General features: G+C 46.8%; 1 protein-coding gene across 2 annotated transcripts; it reads right to left on the bottom strand.

Moving 5' to 3' along the window:
* Positions 1-10,128: 10,128 nt before the first annotated feature.
* On the bottom strand, positions 10,129-11,972 carry LOC114784491 (transmembrane protein 100-like). 2 transcript variants are annotated; one of them, XM_028969931.1, is made up of 2 exons: positions 11,841-11,972; positions 10,129-11,749 (listed from the first exon to the last, which is right to left on the bottom strand). In XM_028969931.1, exon 2 carries the CDS (start codon positions 11,666-11,668, stop codon positions 11,318-11,320), a length of 351 nt encoding a protein of 116 aa, XP_028825764.1. In that variant the 5' UTR covers positions 11,669-11,749; positions 11,841-11,972; the 3' UTR covers positions 10,129-11,317. The 2 variants fall into 2 exon arrangements, with proteins under 2 accessions (XP_028825764.1, XP_028825765.1); XM_028969932.1 differs by having other exon boundaries at positions 11,859-11,968.
* Between the last annotated feature and the right edge of the window lie 2,743 nt (positions 11,973-14,715).

The raw sequence follows: 14,715 nt of genomic DNA, 5'->3' as shown, positions 1-14,715 counted from the left end.
CAAGTGATTGTTGTGATTTGACTAAAGTCAGCTGCGATACGCGTCTGCCGTGTTAAATAACCTTGCTAGGTTCGTGGTAGGTAGAGAAATGATCTGCAGTGTGTAATAATGACTAATGTGAAATATCCTGTTTGCCATGTCAATCAAGGGCAGAAATGATTACACATTTAGCACGGAATAGATTAGCGATTAGTTGTGATTAATCGCTATAAGTCTTCCTATTCAATTTTGAATAGGCTGACGTCATGCATGCATAATTATAAGGCAGATTTTTGCTTAAATGTGACAGCATGCATAATATTATAGAATAATCTGTTCTTGATTGACCCAAAGAAAAGATAAGTAAGGTATACAGGGGTGGTAGTAGCCTAGTGGGTAACACACTCAACTATGAACCAGAAGACCCAGGTTCGAATCTCCCTTACTACCATCGTGTCCCTGAGCAGGACACTTAACCCTGAGTGTCTCCAGGGGGACTGTCCCTGTAACTACTGGTTGTACGTCGCTCTGGATAAGGGCGTCTGATAAATGCTGTAAATTAATATGGACTTGTAATCTGCAACTGAGGTGTTAAGTGTCGCTGGAATGTGGATAAATCTGAGCACAGCAATCATTGTGACAACACACAGCAGCGTTTCCCACGAACACTTGACCGCATGCCTGCGCCGCTGGCGGTAATAGATCTCCTCTCTGTGCCGGGCTGGTAGATAGAAAGCCCACTTGAACTCCCACACGCATCCCTTGTCCCTGTCTTCTTGGCGTTTCTCTCTCTGAGTTGGGATGAGACGACCTTTGACCTTTGCCATGAAGAAACCCACGCCAAGATTGCGCACTCGCTCGCCCACAAAGGATGCTCTCTCATGTAGAACACACATGAAACAGTGCTAGTATTTTAATTTTTTCAGAAACATTACTCGCTGCCATTTAGACTCTCATTACTGCTTCCATGAGTCACAGAGAGATCAATACGGTGGCTATAAAAAGTTCCCACGTCCCTCTGACTTTTTTCAAGCAGCGGGTAATTATCAGGATCCATTGAATGGTGCTATCTTGTGATTCAGAGTTCGCCGTAACAATACGAAACAACTGTGGCTCTGCAAAAGAGTCGAATAAACAGAGTTGTCATTGCAGCAGGGAACATTTGTCTTCTTAAAGTATGTATAGAATTAAATTCCAGAAACTTCCATTTTCAAATGCAGCCATAAAACATTGATAAAGGTGGTTAACACACTCGCCTACGAACTAGAAGACCCAGGTTCAAACCCCACTTACAACCATCATGTCCCTGAGCAGGACACTTAACCCTGAGTGTCTCCAGGGGGGGACTGTCCCTGTACCTACTGACTGTAAATCGCTCTGGATAAGGGCATCTAGTAAATGCTGTAAACGTAAATAAAGTGGTCATTTATATCTATGCTTAATCATGTATGTGCACTTTCATTTGGTTGGTCTAGTTTAGAATAGTAACTGTTGGAGACCACTAGGGGGCAGCATAAATTACACAGTCCATGTATTCAAAGAGTGTTCGAAATCGGGCATCTCTACCTAGTGGTGCTTCCTTATACGACACTGGCTACACGTGAGCCTTCATGACATCATAACTTACTTCTCTCTGAAACAACCTTCATTTACTTTTCTTCAAGATCTCTGGCCTGTTATACGTACCACCTTTACATTTACTTTACTTGACTTTATTTTGCAGACGCTTTTATCCAAAGCGACTTACAGGAGGAAGACACCAGCAGTTCTCGTTCGGTTCCTATAGAAGGTGCCTGGAGAACCTTCAGCTGAACGACGCCTGGGTGTAATCAGTGTAAACGATTTTATTTCGACAGGACGGATTTACGTGATTCTGTTTCTGTCATCTGTTGGAACGTTGGGGCCTTTATGTAGCCATTGAGGGGAATAAATTATATTACCCGAGATTACCGGTGGAATCGAGTGACGAAAAACAAAAAAAAAGCCAGGCTTTCGAAACACTTACGCCTTCAAGGCTGATTTACAGGAGCTCCTTCTGACACCTGGTGGACCTGGCTGAGCGAGTCAGGCGCTGTCACATGGAGTCGGGGACTCGGGGATAAATAATGGGACGGAGGTGTCACGGGGCCGGCGAGGCCAGGAGACGGAGCAGATCGAAGCAGGAGTGAGACCTCCAGACGTCTCCTGCGTCCGCGCTGGAAGGAACGAGCCGTATTCCTTCATCATTCCTTCATATGAAGGAATGGAGAAGAACTGTCTTCAACACTCATCTGAAAATTCTGTAACCCAGAAGATGATCTTTGATGGCGTTTTTTAATAAACAGTTGGGAGGAGCCCTATGATTGACAGCTCTCACATGTTTTAGATATTTATCTATGTCAACCCTGAGAAGACCTTTGGACTTGCACCAGCAAACAAGCCCCTCGATTAGCACCGTCTTCGAAATACGGTCTCCTGGGGGACGTCATTGAAGCTTTAATCACAGGGTCCTCCCCTCGGGGGGACTTGGACCATGCCACTAGCAGGATTTGCGGGAGTGGCTTTCTCAGTGACCTCAGCTGAGAACTGAAGGCCCTGATCACTTGTCTATGTTGCAGTCCCCAAGCTGTCAACGTCACAGGTGACATTCAGTGTGCAACCTTCTCCAATGCCATCTCCTGTGCTTTCCAGATCAAGGGATGGCATCTAGTCCACTTTGTCACAGTAAGTGACAAAGTAGTAAGTGACAGTAGTGAGCAGTGTGGGGACAGTACCTTGCTGTCACTCGATTCCACCGGTAATCTCGGGTCCCCTGCGTATTAGGGTAATATAATTTATACCAGGGCAGTGGTGGCCTAGTGGTTAAGGAAGCGGCCCCGTAATCAGAAGGTTGCCGCTTTGAATTCTGATCCGCCAAGGTGCCACTGAGCAAAGCACCGTCCCCACACACTGCTCCCCGGGCGCCTGTCATGGTGCCCACTGCTCACTCAGGGTGATGGGTTAAATGCAGAGGACAAATTTCACTGTGTGCACCGTGTGCTGTGCTGCTGTGTATCACATGTGACAATCACTTCACTTTCACTTTCACTTTCACTTGCTGAAGGGGACTTCATAATGTCCATTGTGAAATATTGAACCCTTTTCTTACCCACAAAGCTTTACACAGTCGTTCTATTGGAAGGACAGAAACCAGCGAGATGTAAATCGAGGCATTATTTCACAGCAAACCGATATTGGCAGAGCATGTACTGTATGTAGTACTAAAAACAAACGCAAACTGCAAAAGCGGGACAGGTTGTCCTCTCTACAGTGGAATAAGAGCACTTTTGCCCGGTGAAAGTGTTGACCTGGATTTGTACAAAGCGCAGGAACACAATCATTTCATAGCAGTTTCCATTTGTAGGACGTGGTGCTCTGGACCGCGGTTTTGCTCTTCTTCTTGTGACGGACGTGCCACAGGAAGAGGTGAAAATGTGTTTTTCTGCAGCAGCAGCAGCAGCTTCGCTGGAAAGCAGCATTTTATGGCCTCATATCATTTTAAATGTAATCATGGTCTGCCATTAACGTTATGGCCGTGTGCAAATGTGTGTAAGGCTATAGCGTTAATATAAAAAAACTATATATATTTATATATATATACACACACACACACACATATATATATATATACAACGTATTTGATATGTTGTCCTATAAATGACCCTCATCAGGAGCTGGAGAGGAAAAGAACCAGCGCGTAGGCGGTCTGGCGAAGCCGAAATGACCCGAGCAAATTAGTTATGTGGCGAGAGGAGCCGGGCGGAGGTGAGAGAGCTGGGTGACCCAGGTCAGATTTTTCATCTGGAGGAGGTCACGGGGTACAGAGGCACAGGCCGACCTGGGTCAGAGCGCCTGTGACAGGTATACACTGTGGATGTGTTGAGAAAATTAACCTAAACTCGCTAAATGACTGGTTTTTGGCTCATTCATATGCAAGGCACCACACTTGGGAAAAACAGCCTTGGTTGTTCTGTCATGATAGACATTGTGTGTGTGTGTGTGTGTGTGTGTTATGCTATTCAGCATAAGGCTCTCTCTTTTAATTATGGTGATTACGGGACAAAAAAAAACCTGGGCATGTTTAATAAGAGTGTCTGCTTAATACATAACTGAAGGCAATCATATTCAATATTAAAAAAAATAGATATATCAAGTCGAGCAAAGCCTTATTTACAGAACTCAATGGAGACGAAAGAATGTTCTCCTGGAGCAAAAGGTGCTACATGACATCTATGGGGTACCAAGTGTGAGCATGTGCCACAAAAATGGTCGTCATGTTATTTTGCTCACAGAAATCAAAAGCAACGAACCATTTTGTGCACCCGAGTGACATCAGCGTCCACCATTTTGTGGATAGAAAGCTGTGTTGTACAAAAGACAGAAAATCATTTAAGGCCAAGCGATTTTCATTGTGAGACACTGCAGCACAGCACACGGTGACACGGTGAAATGTGTCCTCTGTATTTAACCATCACCCTTGGTGAGCAGTGGGCAGCTATGACAGGCGCCCGGGGAGCAGTGGAACAGTGGACTCAGCACGCATCCCTGTGGGACGTCATGGTCGACATAACGCTGTTGGAGCTGCTGCTGCTGCCCATCGGGACAGTTTGGGGACACATGGGTGAGCGTGTTGTTCAGTCCGCGAGGTCCAGCTTGTTTTCCGAGTGGCTCGGGAATCTGCTGCATTCTAACAAAATTGGGTCCAGTGTTTTTGATGTCACTCAGCACCAGTTGCTCATGATGAACAGATCTATGAAATACACAAATATCACTTGTATATTATAACAAATGATATTAAAACAAATCCGGAAATCAACTAATTTTCTGGGATTTGAACAACAGGGACATAAACAGTTTCAGTTGTTCCAGTTGTAGATAAGGAGTATTTACTTTTCATTTAACTTTTCAAATACCCCTGACGATAATTCTTACCTTACAATATCCTGCAATACGGCAATATTATTCATATTATTCATATGAAGAGCTATGACAAGGAACCTACTGACCAGGCCCAGTTATAGATCTCGCCCTCTAATGGGGGGCCGTGAGAGATGTGATTGATCGTGCAGTATTGCCTGTATGATGTCAATATGACCATATCAGCATCTTTCTTCTCTTTACTTTTGCTGTACATATGAATACAGGCTATGAGATAGTGGTAATCTTTTTTTAAAAGAATGTAAAACCCTGTCAAATGAATCATTATTCTACATCATTTTAAACATTTTTTATAATCGGATTTGATGTGTTGGAACGCATCCTGGAATGTCCTGGTACATTTTTTTGGTTTAAATCGTTAGAAAGCAGTTTTTTGTTTTAAATTGATTTGGGACCAAGAAAAATTGTAACCTGTTTTCTGCGCTTTTAATTCTCAAAGACTCTCAGCCAATCACAATGCCAGATGCTAATGCTAATATAACAGTTGTGCCAGTTGCTGAGAAATTAAAATTAAGAAATTAATATTTTCCCGATGTACCCGCTTTTTAATAATTTCAAGAAAAAAAAAAAAAGGAGTCTCTCGTGCTTGAGTAAGCCAGCTGGCATCATGGGAGAAGCATGAAGGGGTCGGGAGGTGACGGCGTAGGTGTGGACCTCCTCCCTCCGATCCTTCAACGTGACGGTGCACCGGGGCCCGCCCTGTCTACGTGCCCACGTTTCCTTGAAACGTGTCAGGACCTCCGCCGAGACCCCGGTCTCTGGTCAAAAGGAGACCCGGCAGAAGAGGACGTTCTGTGTGGTTTATTGGACATGGATAGGCGCTGAAATAAAGTAAATATTAAAGGCTGTGGGGGTCCAGAACACGCTGGCATTACGTCACAGTCTCTGCTTTGTGAACCTTTGTGTGTGTGTGACTGTGTGGGATCTCCATCTGTGACCTGAAATCAGGATTGGACGTCCTTCCTGGACGAGGCTCCCTGTGGAGTGAGGAGGCGACGGCGCTGCTGTGTAATTGAACTGTCCGATCTATTTTACAGCAGGCCTGGCACCAGATGATTAGAAAGATGCAGCTGCACGACACACACACACACACACACACACACACACACACACACGTTATTCATGGTGAAGAAGCTTTTATCTAAAGTGACTTTGGAACAAAAGCGTCACAGAAACGGGTCAAATCTGAATTTCAGCCACACTTCACGTCCGGCTCTCTTCTTGATGACATTGATGGACCATAATGGCTGTCGAGATTTCATAAATAAAAAAAAAAAAAAAGATCCGGTGCATGATTAGCACGGTTATGTTTAGCACGGTTATAACGTCAGGCCCAGATTCATTAGTCACATCCCACAATGGCATCCAACGAGAAGGACATTTTAATTCCAGGGCAAATAATACATATTATATATATGCATACACACACACACACACACACACACACACACACAGCACAGGCCAAAAGTTTGGACACCTTCTCATTCAAGGTGTTTTCTTTATCTTCATGACCATTTTCGTTGGTAGATTCTCACTGAAGGCATCAAAACTATGAATGAACACATGTGGAGTTCTGTACTTAACAAAAAAGGTGAAATAAGTGAGAACATGTTTTATATTCTAGTTTCTTTGCTCTGATCAAGAGGTCGTCACCTGAAATGCTTCTCCAACAGTCTTGAAGGAGTTCCCAGAGGTGTTTAGCACTTGTTGGGGTCCAGCTCACCCCAAACATCTGGATTGGGTTCAGGTCCGGTGACTGTGGAGGTCAGGTCTCCACTTTTTGTTAAGTCCATAACTCCACATGTGTTCATTCATAGTTTTGATGCCTTCAGTGAGAATCTACAAACGTAAATGGTCATGAAGATAAAGAAAACATGTTGAATGAGAAGATGTGTCCAAACTTTTGGCCTGTACTGTGTATGTATATTTTTTATTGCATTTATGTAGTCGCATGTGATGTTTATTGCATTCTCGGTCTTAAAGAGTTTGCACGCTGTCTGCAGGATTATAACCTGTGTGTGTGTGTGTGTGTGTGTGTGTGTGTGTGTGTGTGCATGGCTTTATGGGCTGCAGCCACACATTGCATTTCAGCAGTTTGAGCCATGCAGTGCTTTCCGATTGAGCTGTGGTCATCAGAACATCGTCATCATTTTGAATGATGTGGGTGGGTGAGGTGGGCCGCACTCGGTAGCCAATAAAAGGGGACCTGTGACGTGCTGCAATCTGTGACGATACAACATGATACAAATCCCACCACAGTGAGTACTGGCTGCATATTCCAGTATCCAATCCAAGAAGTACATGGTACTTCTTGGATTCGCAGTCAGTTGCAGATGTGGAATTATTGAGAATTTTTATTGGACTGAATGCCCTCCCGTTGGCACCAGCAGAAAGAAGGGAATGTGGCATCAGGAGCCTTTGTAAAAATTTGCAATTAGGACCCCATGCAAACGTACAAAGCCCAGGTTGTTGATGAAGCGAAGTCGGTACTTGCAGAACGTTCCGGTGGAAACTCTCGCGGGGCCAGAGAGCGATTTGCTTATTAATTTAGTTTGTCTGGGATCTCGTCTTAAGGAGAAAGAAGCAGATGTTCCGCTTTACCCTCCATTCAGACCTCGAGGACCCTTGAAGGCCGCTGTAAATGCCTTTTGAATTATTCCCTGCAACCACCTGCAGGAGACAGAGCGCCAGAGAGAGACGTGACGTCGTCGGGGAAGAAAGGAAAGGAAGAGCTCCGGAAATAGTCGTCCGTGAGGAGAATATTAATCACAACACGCCGGGGGAGCGTGAATGAACGGGGTTTCAGCTCAGGCTCTGTCCAGCAGCCCCGCCCCGCTACCCACGACCTGGGGGCTCTCGAGGTAAAAAAAGAAAAACAGCACAAAATACCTTTTTTAGAAAAGCTTTAATTCTGATCTGAAATAAATAGAAAAAAAGTCTTTAATAATAAAAGCAATAGCATTGCTGGTGGCAAAAAAGTGCAAGTTGTACCACTTAAAAATATGATAGATGTTTGTACATTACATCATAGGAGAAAAAACAATCCAGGAAATCACACTGTTTGATTTTTAAAGAATTTATTTGCACATCGGTTGGCGATGACGGAGGTCCAACGTTTCCTGTAGGTCTTCTCCGGGTTTGGTATTTTGGCCCATTCTTCCATGCAGAGCTTCTCAAGATCTGTGATGTTTTGGGGGTGTCGCTGGGCTCAGGTCCTCCGCCGGATCGAGGTCTGGAGACCGGCTCGCCGCTCCAGGACCTCCTAATGCTTTTGTTTGGGATCAATGTCACGCTGGAATATGCAGCCATGTTTCATCTTCAATGCTGTCACTGATGGCCACAATCATCCTTTCCTCAATACGGATCAGTCGTCCTGTCCCCCAAAGCGTAATGTTTCCACCCCCAGGCTTCACAGTGGGTTTGGTCTGCTTGGGATGTTCTATTCTGGTCCCATCTGACCACATGACATCAAATTCAAATTCAAATTGCTACAGACCACAGTATTGCAAATATTGCAAGTATACAATGAACCAATATGCAAATATTGCAAACATAACCAAATATTACTCTTTAACATAAAATATGTCTAACAGGTAGGGTGAAGGTGTGCAAATTGGTGAAGTCAAAGTATAAAGTAAAAATAAATAAACAAATAAATAAATAAAATTTTGTGCAGGAGAAAAAGGAGTTAAAAGTTGGTGGAAGGATTTCTGGGGGGACTGAGTCCAGAAGTGGTTGAAAGTGCTGGAGTGTATTGGAGTTCTATGTAGTGTTGATGTTGAGAGCTCGTATAACCTGCGGGAAGAAGCTCGTCCTCGTCCTCTCTGTGCTGGACTTCAGGGAGCGGAAGCGCTTCCCTGATCGCAGCATCCTCCAGGTCCTCCTCTGTGGACAGGCGCCTTTTATACAGGTAATGAGTGAAGGACAGAGGAGCGTTTTAAAGAAGAATTAACAGGTCTGTGCTTGTAGGTGCTAAATAAGCATTTTCTGCAACATGAAGAAACACATTTTTTAAAAAATCGTTCAGTGTGATTTCCTCTCTCAGTTGACGTGTACCTTGGATGAAAATCACAGGCCTCTCTCCTCTTTTTGAATGGGACAACTTGGCCCGCTGTATTCGTTTTTATTTGATCAATACTTTCTACAAGTTTCTGGATGGAGAAACCCAGAGAGAACATAGCTTGCGTGAAATGTGACTGGGCTTCTCAAGTCCGTAATTATTCTCCCCTAACAGCCCCGCTGGGTCTTGGCATCTCGTGCTTTAATGAATCAGGCTGAAGGAGCCACTGTAGGTATCTTCTTCCGGCAGACGGGCTTCAAACAGTTCGCAGCTGCGAACGCCAAGGAGCTCGGTGACACCTCATCGCAGACGAGCTCTTGGCTGCGTAAAAGCCATTAATCAACGCAGGGTCCCTGTGGTGAGACCAGGAACTGACTGTTGGCTTGCTCGGGACCAGCACCCTTGGGTTCCTGGTTCCTCCGCTGTTCTCCTGGGCTCCCATGTGGGTGTCAGCCCCCAGGAAGTGGAAACCGGCACACATTGCTGGGATGGGGCTTCTCTAACTCAGCTGTGGAGACGGCTGGTGTTTATGGGAAGGGTGGATGAATGGAGTAAAGGTCTGAAATTCTTCTTATGTTCGAACGGTGTAGAAATGTGCAATGTGTGCCTGGCCATCGGTCATCGGCCAGTTTTCTGGTCAGACTTCTGCTTGGTCTTGGAATATGTGGTGCCGCAGCGCCGTAATTGCAGGTAAGCGAGCGTTTAGGTGCCGGACTGAAAACGAGAGGCCTTGATGATGTCGGGTAGCTGCGGTATTTTCAAAAACGTCTTGAAGCCATGAAGGTCAGTGGCCCTCTGGTCCAGACAGACGTGTCAGGTGACCTGTAAATGTTTGTGCAATGTGAGGGATAATGACAATGCGGCTGGAATGTGTCTGGTAAGCGCTTGTGTTGCCAGATATTCGTCTCTATTTCATTCCTTCGCACCCACTCATTCGGCCAACATGCAGGAGCTATTTTTAGTGCCACCCTGACACACACACACACACACACATACACATAGAGGCTTGGAAGGCCTTCTATATGGCGCACAGCTGGCGTGAGTGGGCGCAGGCACATGACGGCCATCCGAAAATGAACATGCACGTTCGCAGCGCACCCCTCCCCAGAAAAACGGGACAGGAGGACACGTGCCGGATTCACAAGGCATTCATATGTTTAATACAATTACTTGTTCTTTTTTTCTCCATAGACAAAATATGTGTAGAAATATATCTATAGACATCAGTCGTAGGCTCTTCACCTGATAAAAGCATATAGTATGTACACATACATCTGGCACATCTGGCTCTGAAACTGACAAAAAAAAAAAAAAGAGGACAGTTCTAATTTGGGTTTAGGAGGGAAAAATATCAATCACTTCAATATCATTTTTCTATACAAGCGACAATGTGTGGCCTCCGCTATCGATAATACTGTTATGTAGCTTCTGTCCGGTGGACCAGTCTCTGTTTCCAGCTCTCGTCCAGCTCTCGTCCATTCAGCCTGTCTCATCCCGTCTCATCCCTTCCAGGGAGAAGATGAAACTGGGATTTCGTTCATTTCTCTGTTGAAGACACTCTTCAGCTCATAGGAATGATATTTGAATCACCTATTGGAATAGTTTGAATATTTTAATAATGCATTTAGTTATCATCAGACCTGTTTTCTATATGCAGATGAGAGAACGGGTACGCGGAAAGGTCTCACATCCAGACGTTTCTACGACACATCAACACACCACCTGGGAAACGGCACCGGAACCTCGGAACGCACAGAGAACGAACGTATAAAAAAACCACGAACGGCAACCCGCACTACGGAGCTACAACGGGGGAACTCTCACACGCCACTCACATCCGCCCCGGGCTTTTATTCTAAAAGCGGCGTAGATATGCTACCTCTGGACCGCCTGGCAGAGATATCTTCAGCTTTGTGGTCTTCTCAGGTGCCAATGGGCCTGATAATAAAGCAAGAAAGTTAAACTTGGAAACCCGGCGGAGAAGGAAAGAGAGACTGTGATTCCCAGATCAGCGACACGACTTTCTAAGACCTTCTGGTCTCCTTGTCTGGTGTGCCGGTGACGTTCTCTGAGAAACACACACACTCGCACGTTCATGCTACTTGGCTGACATGTCACTGACAATCTGCGAGAGAAAAAGAGGGAGGAATAACGACAACCGAGACCAACGGGACCGTTGTCTCCTCTGGACGTTGGGACGGCTGGGAACGGAAAACAGCTGAAACTCCTCCCTGCCCAGGACGTAAACAGCAGATAAGCCGGTTCCAGATGCTTCTGTCTTCCAGCCTAGAAAAAGTCTCCAGATGTTCCTCCTGGAAGCCTTCACAGAGTCCCCTGCTCAGAGGTGAAGAAGCCCCCTTCCTTCTTCTTCTTTCTCCTCCTGGTCCGGTGGACCCTCCAGCAGGCCACCGCCACCAGCAGGAGCAGCAGGCCCACGGCCAGCAGCAGGAGGGACACCACCTTGGTCTGGGGCAGCGTGTTGAAGGTGAAGGTGACTCCGGTGCCGGCCATGCCGATCACCAGGGAGATGACGCCGAAGGGGAAGACGCAGCGGTACCAGGACTTCTCCGTCCCCCCCGTGGCCTGGGCCAGGCGCTCCAGCGTGGAGAAGTGCTCGGGCGGGGGCGCTTCGGCCGGGCCCTGGCTGGGGAGATGGCCCGGGGAGCAGCCCATGTCAGGTCCCTCCAGTCCTCCTGCTTCAGCTGCTGGGGTCTCTGCCTGGTGGAGGTGGCGCCGTCAGGGGTCAGCATTTGCCTGGGAGAGAGCGAGAGCGAGAACATCAGTGCGCCGGATACGCGGAGAAGCGGGGACAAGGGAGAAACCTGAGGCTGCCGACTGCTGGGACCTTCGCGTGAAGACGCACTCGTTCTCGTGGGTCCTGCTCCTCCCGCGCTCCGTCTCGCCGTGTGGATTCCTGCCCGTCCGTCTGGGTGGCGGGAGCGCCGCGCTCGAGTGTGTGTGTGTGTGTGTGTGTGTGTGTGTGTGTGTTTTTTTGCTGGCGGAGAGCTATATGAAGCCAAGGGAGAAGGAGGAGCTTTCGAGGGCTGGTGGGCAGGTCCAAAGCCACCGATTGGCTTCTGTCCCGCGCTGACGTCATGTGATTGGGGATTTTTTTCACCAAGGACCCGGGGTGGGCTACATTCATCATTCTTCCTTTGTCCACCCACTCCTTACCTCTATGAATTTCCTTTCAGCGTCCCACCCTCCGCGTCCTCATGGATTTTCTCACACCAGATGCTTCGATTTGCATGGATTTCTTTCCACATTTTCTCAAAAACAACGAGACATTTCAAACTATTTTTTTAATGTTGCTCCTCGGGTGCTACCTGAAAATGTATTGTGACGTGTCTGTGTCTCGTTTCGACACACGGCGAGCATGACTGTCACAGTAATATCCAGAAATATGGTTTTTACATGGACTGAGCAAAGACAATAATGCCCACAATTTTTTTTTTATCCATAATAAATACCTTATAAATGTTTAATACATGTGTTATTGATGTATTTTTTGTTATTATTATTATTTCATAAGAACATAAAATAAATAAGTCATAAATAAAAAGCTTTGGCATGAATCGTGTTGTGTGGTATAGGTTGGCGTATTTTAAGAAGAAGAAGACGTGCGCTTTGTAAAGCTTTAGTGAGCGCTAAATGTGTAAATGTGTTAACGTCTTGTTTTCAATTTTAATTTTATCTATTCATTTTCACAGAAATATATTTTTTAAATAATAATCTTTACGTAGTCAAGTCATAAGAGCTTCTAATTGTTCTATTTGCAGTTCTGCACCTGGAACTAGCAGCAAAAATGGTCAAATTAGTTCTGTTTCTTTTTGGGTTTTTTAAGCACCACCAAATTCCGCCCACACTCAGCAACGCTCTCAGAAAAAGTCTCTGGCTTCTTCTGATCCCGGCACTGGTTTTCTGCCCAGAAGGTAGTCAGGGTTCGTGTTTCTTTCATTCGTCCATGGATCCAGATATTTCCAATTTTCCGTGGTCTGGCATGAAGCAGTTGGCATAAAAGATTGCTGGACCCAATCATGCTCGTACCAAAGCTGACCAGAGCAGAAAGAGATGGAAAAATGCCCCGCCGAGGATTTCTGGCCTTCGTACAAAATGATGTCAACGTCCCCTCAGCAGATGCCGCTTGTCAGCGGTGGCCCGGGCCCCCGACACGCCACTTCGCGTGCACAGGCTGGCACCGGGCGCCCGTCCGGTGACTCACAGGTGCCGGGGGCAGCGGGGGCGCCGGCACCCGGCCGAGCCTCGCCCACCTGGCGGCCCCGTCTGCCAACTCCCCAGACGCTCGGTGGGCCGGCCTGGCACCTTTGCCCTCCGTGGGGGTAGAATTTCTGCTCGGCGCGTCAGAGAACACGTTCACAGCCGGACCACCTGGGAAAATTAAACCATATTTTTCTCACAATGGAGCACAGAGAATGTGAGAAATTTCCAAAAAAAAAATAGTTTTTTGCCATTCATCGGAATTATTGAATTCCGATCATCCGATCTTGGACCCGTGGGTGTGGTCCATCTTAAAATAAATAAATAAAATAAATAAAATCCGTCGCTTCTCTTTTTCTATTTCTGTTAATGCAGGCGGCAGAAATGCGGTGTACGTGGCAGGAAAATAGGGCCCTCCGCCGATCCGCGCGGGGTCTGCGTCCGGCGCGCTCTTGGGGACAAACGAGAACCGGGAAGGGGGGGCTTCCACCCGGCTTTGGAGCGGAGGCCCTTTAACCTGATTACCGCCGCATCGCCGGCACGGCCGCGGATGGTGCCGGATAATTGGCTGCGTTCCGCCGGGGCCGCGTGGGCGTCCTCCTCTACGGGTGAGATAGTGAGTGCGAGGGGGAGGCCGGGGAGGGTTTGCTAAATATAATCCGGCCTCGTCCTTCGTACATAGATAACAAGTAGAAAAGAACAAGAATAAAACTCGCCGGCACATCTTACATCTGGTCAGTAATAACCGTCCGGTAGAAACTACTCTTTCACCAGCGCTTTAACTCTGGACACGTCCCCCAAGCTCTACGCTCGGCGCCGGTTCCAAAATAGGGTCCAGTTTCTAAAATCCGTTTTTTTTTTTTTTTTACCTTCAATCTATTGAACACCATCTGACCGCTTGTACCAGTCCCGTCCGTTAGTGGCCCACGCAGCTCCTGACTGTTCGACACCACACGACGTCTGGTTCAGCAGCGTTGATGGAGATGCGCCAGCCGCTGATATATATCGATGATTCGTAACACTTCGGTTGAAGAGCGGCATTAAGCCCCGCTTGCCGTCTTTTGACTCTCGTCTGTGACCTTTGACCTTTGGGAACGTCCGCCTGTGCATAGCAGTGTCCTGGTGGGTCTCTGCCACGTCATGACCCCTGATCTACAAGCACACATCCTCGCTCCGCTTTTACGTTTTTTTAAAAAGCGGAAATATTAATTACACGGCGAGGCGTGCGCGCCGAGATTCGGGGAGAGGTTAAACACGCGCCCGTCGCCGGGACAGCAGCCCCGAGCGAGCGAGCGAGCGAGAGAGAGAGAGAGAGAGAGAGAGAGAGGAGGATATGGATGAGTCATCCACGGGAGGGGAGAGACGCACCTTCTGCTCGCTGCATCCCACTGCTGTAATTCCATCATATTTCCGCGGAGCGTTCGTGATGGAGAGGGGCGGGGTGTTTACATGCTCTCTATATATATATATATTTATATATGCTTTTATTTGTCATTAAATTA

The sequence above is a fragment of the Denticeps clupeoides genome, chromosome 2 (genome assembly GCF_900700375.1).
Source record: "Denticeps clupeoides chromosome 2, fDenClu1.1, whole genome shotgun sequence".
In the NCBI taxonomy this organism is placed as follows: Eukaryota; Metazoa; Chordata; class Actinopteri; order Clupeiformes; family Denticipitidae; genus Denticeps; species Denticeps clupeoides.
The sequence above is the reverse complement of the archived record's forward strand: the minus strand, read 5'-3'. Positions and strand labels throughout refer to the sequence as shown.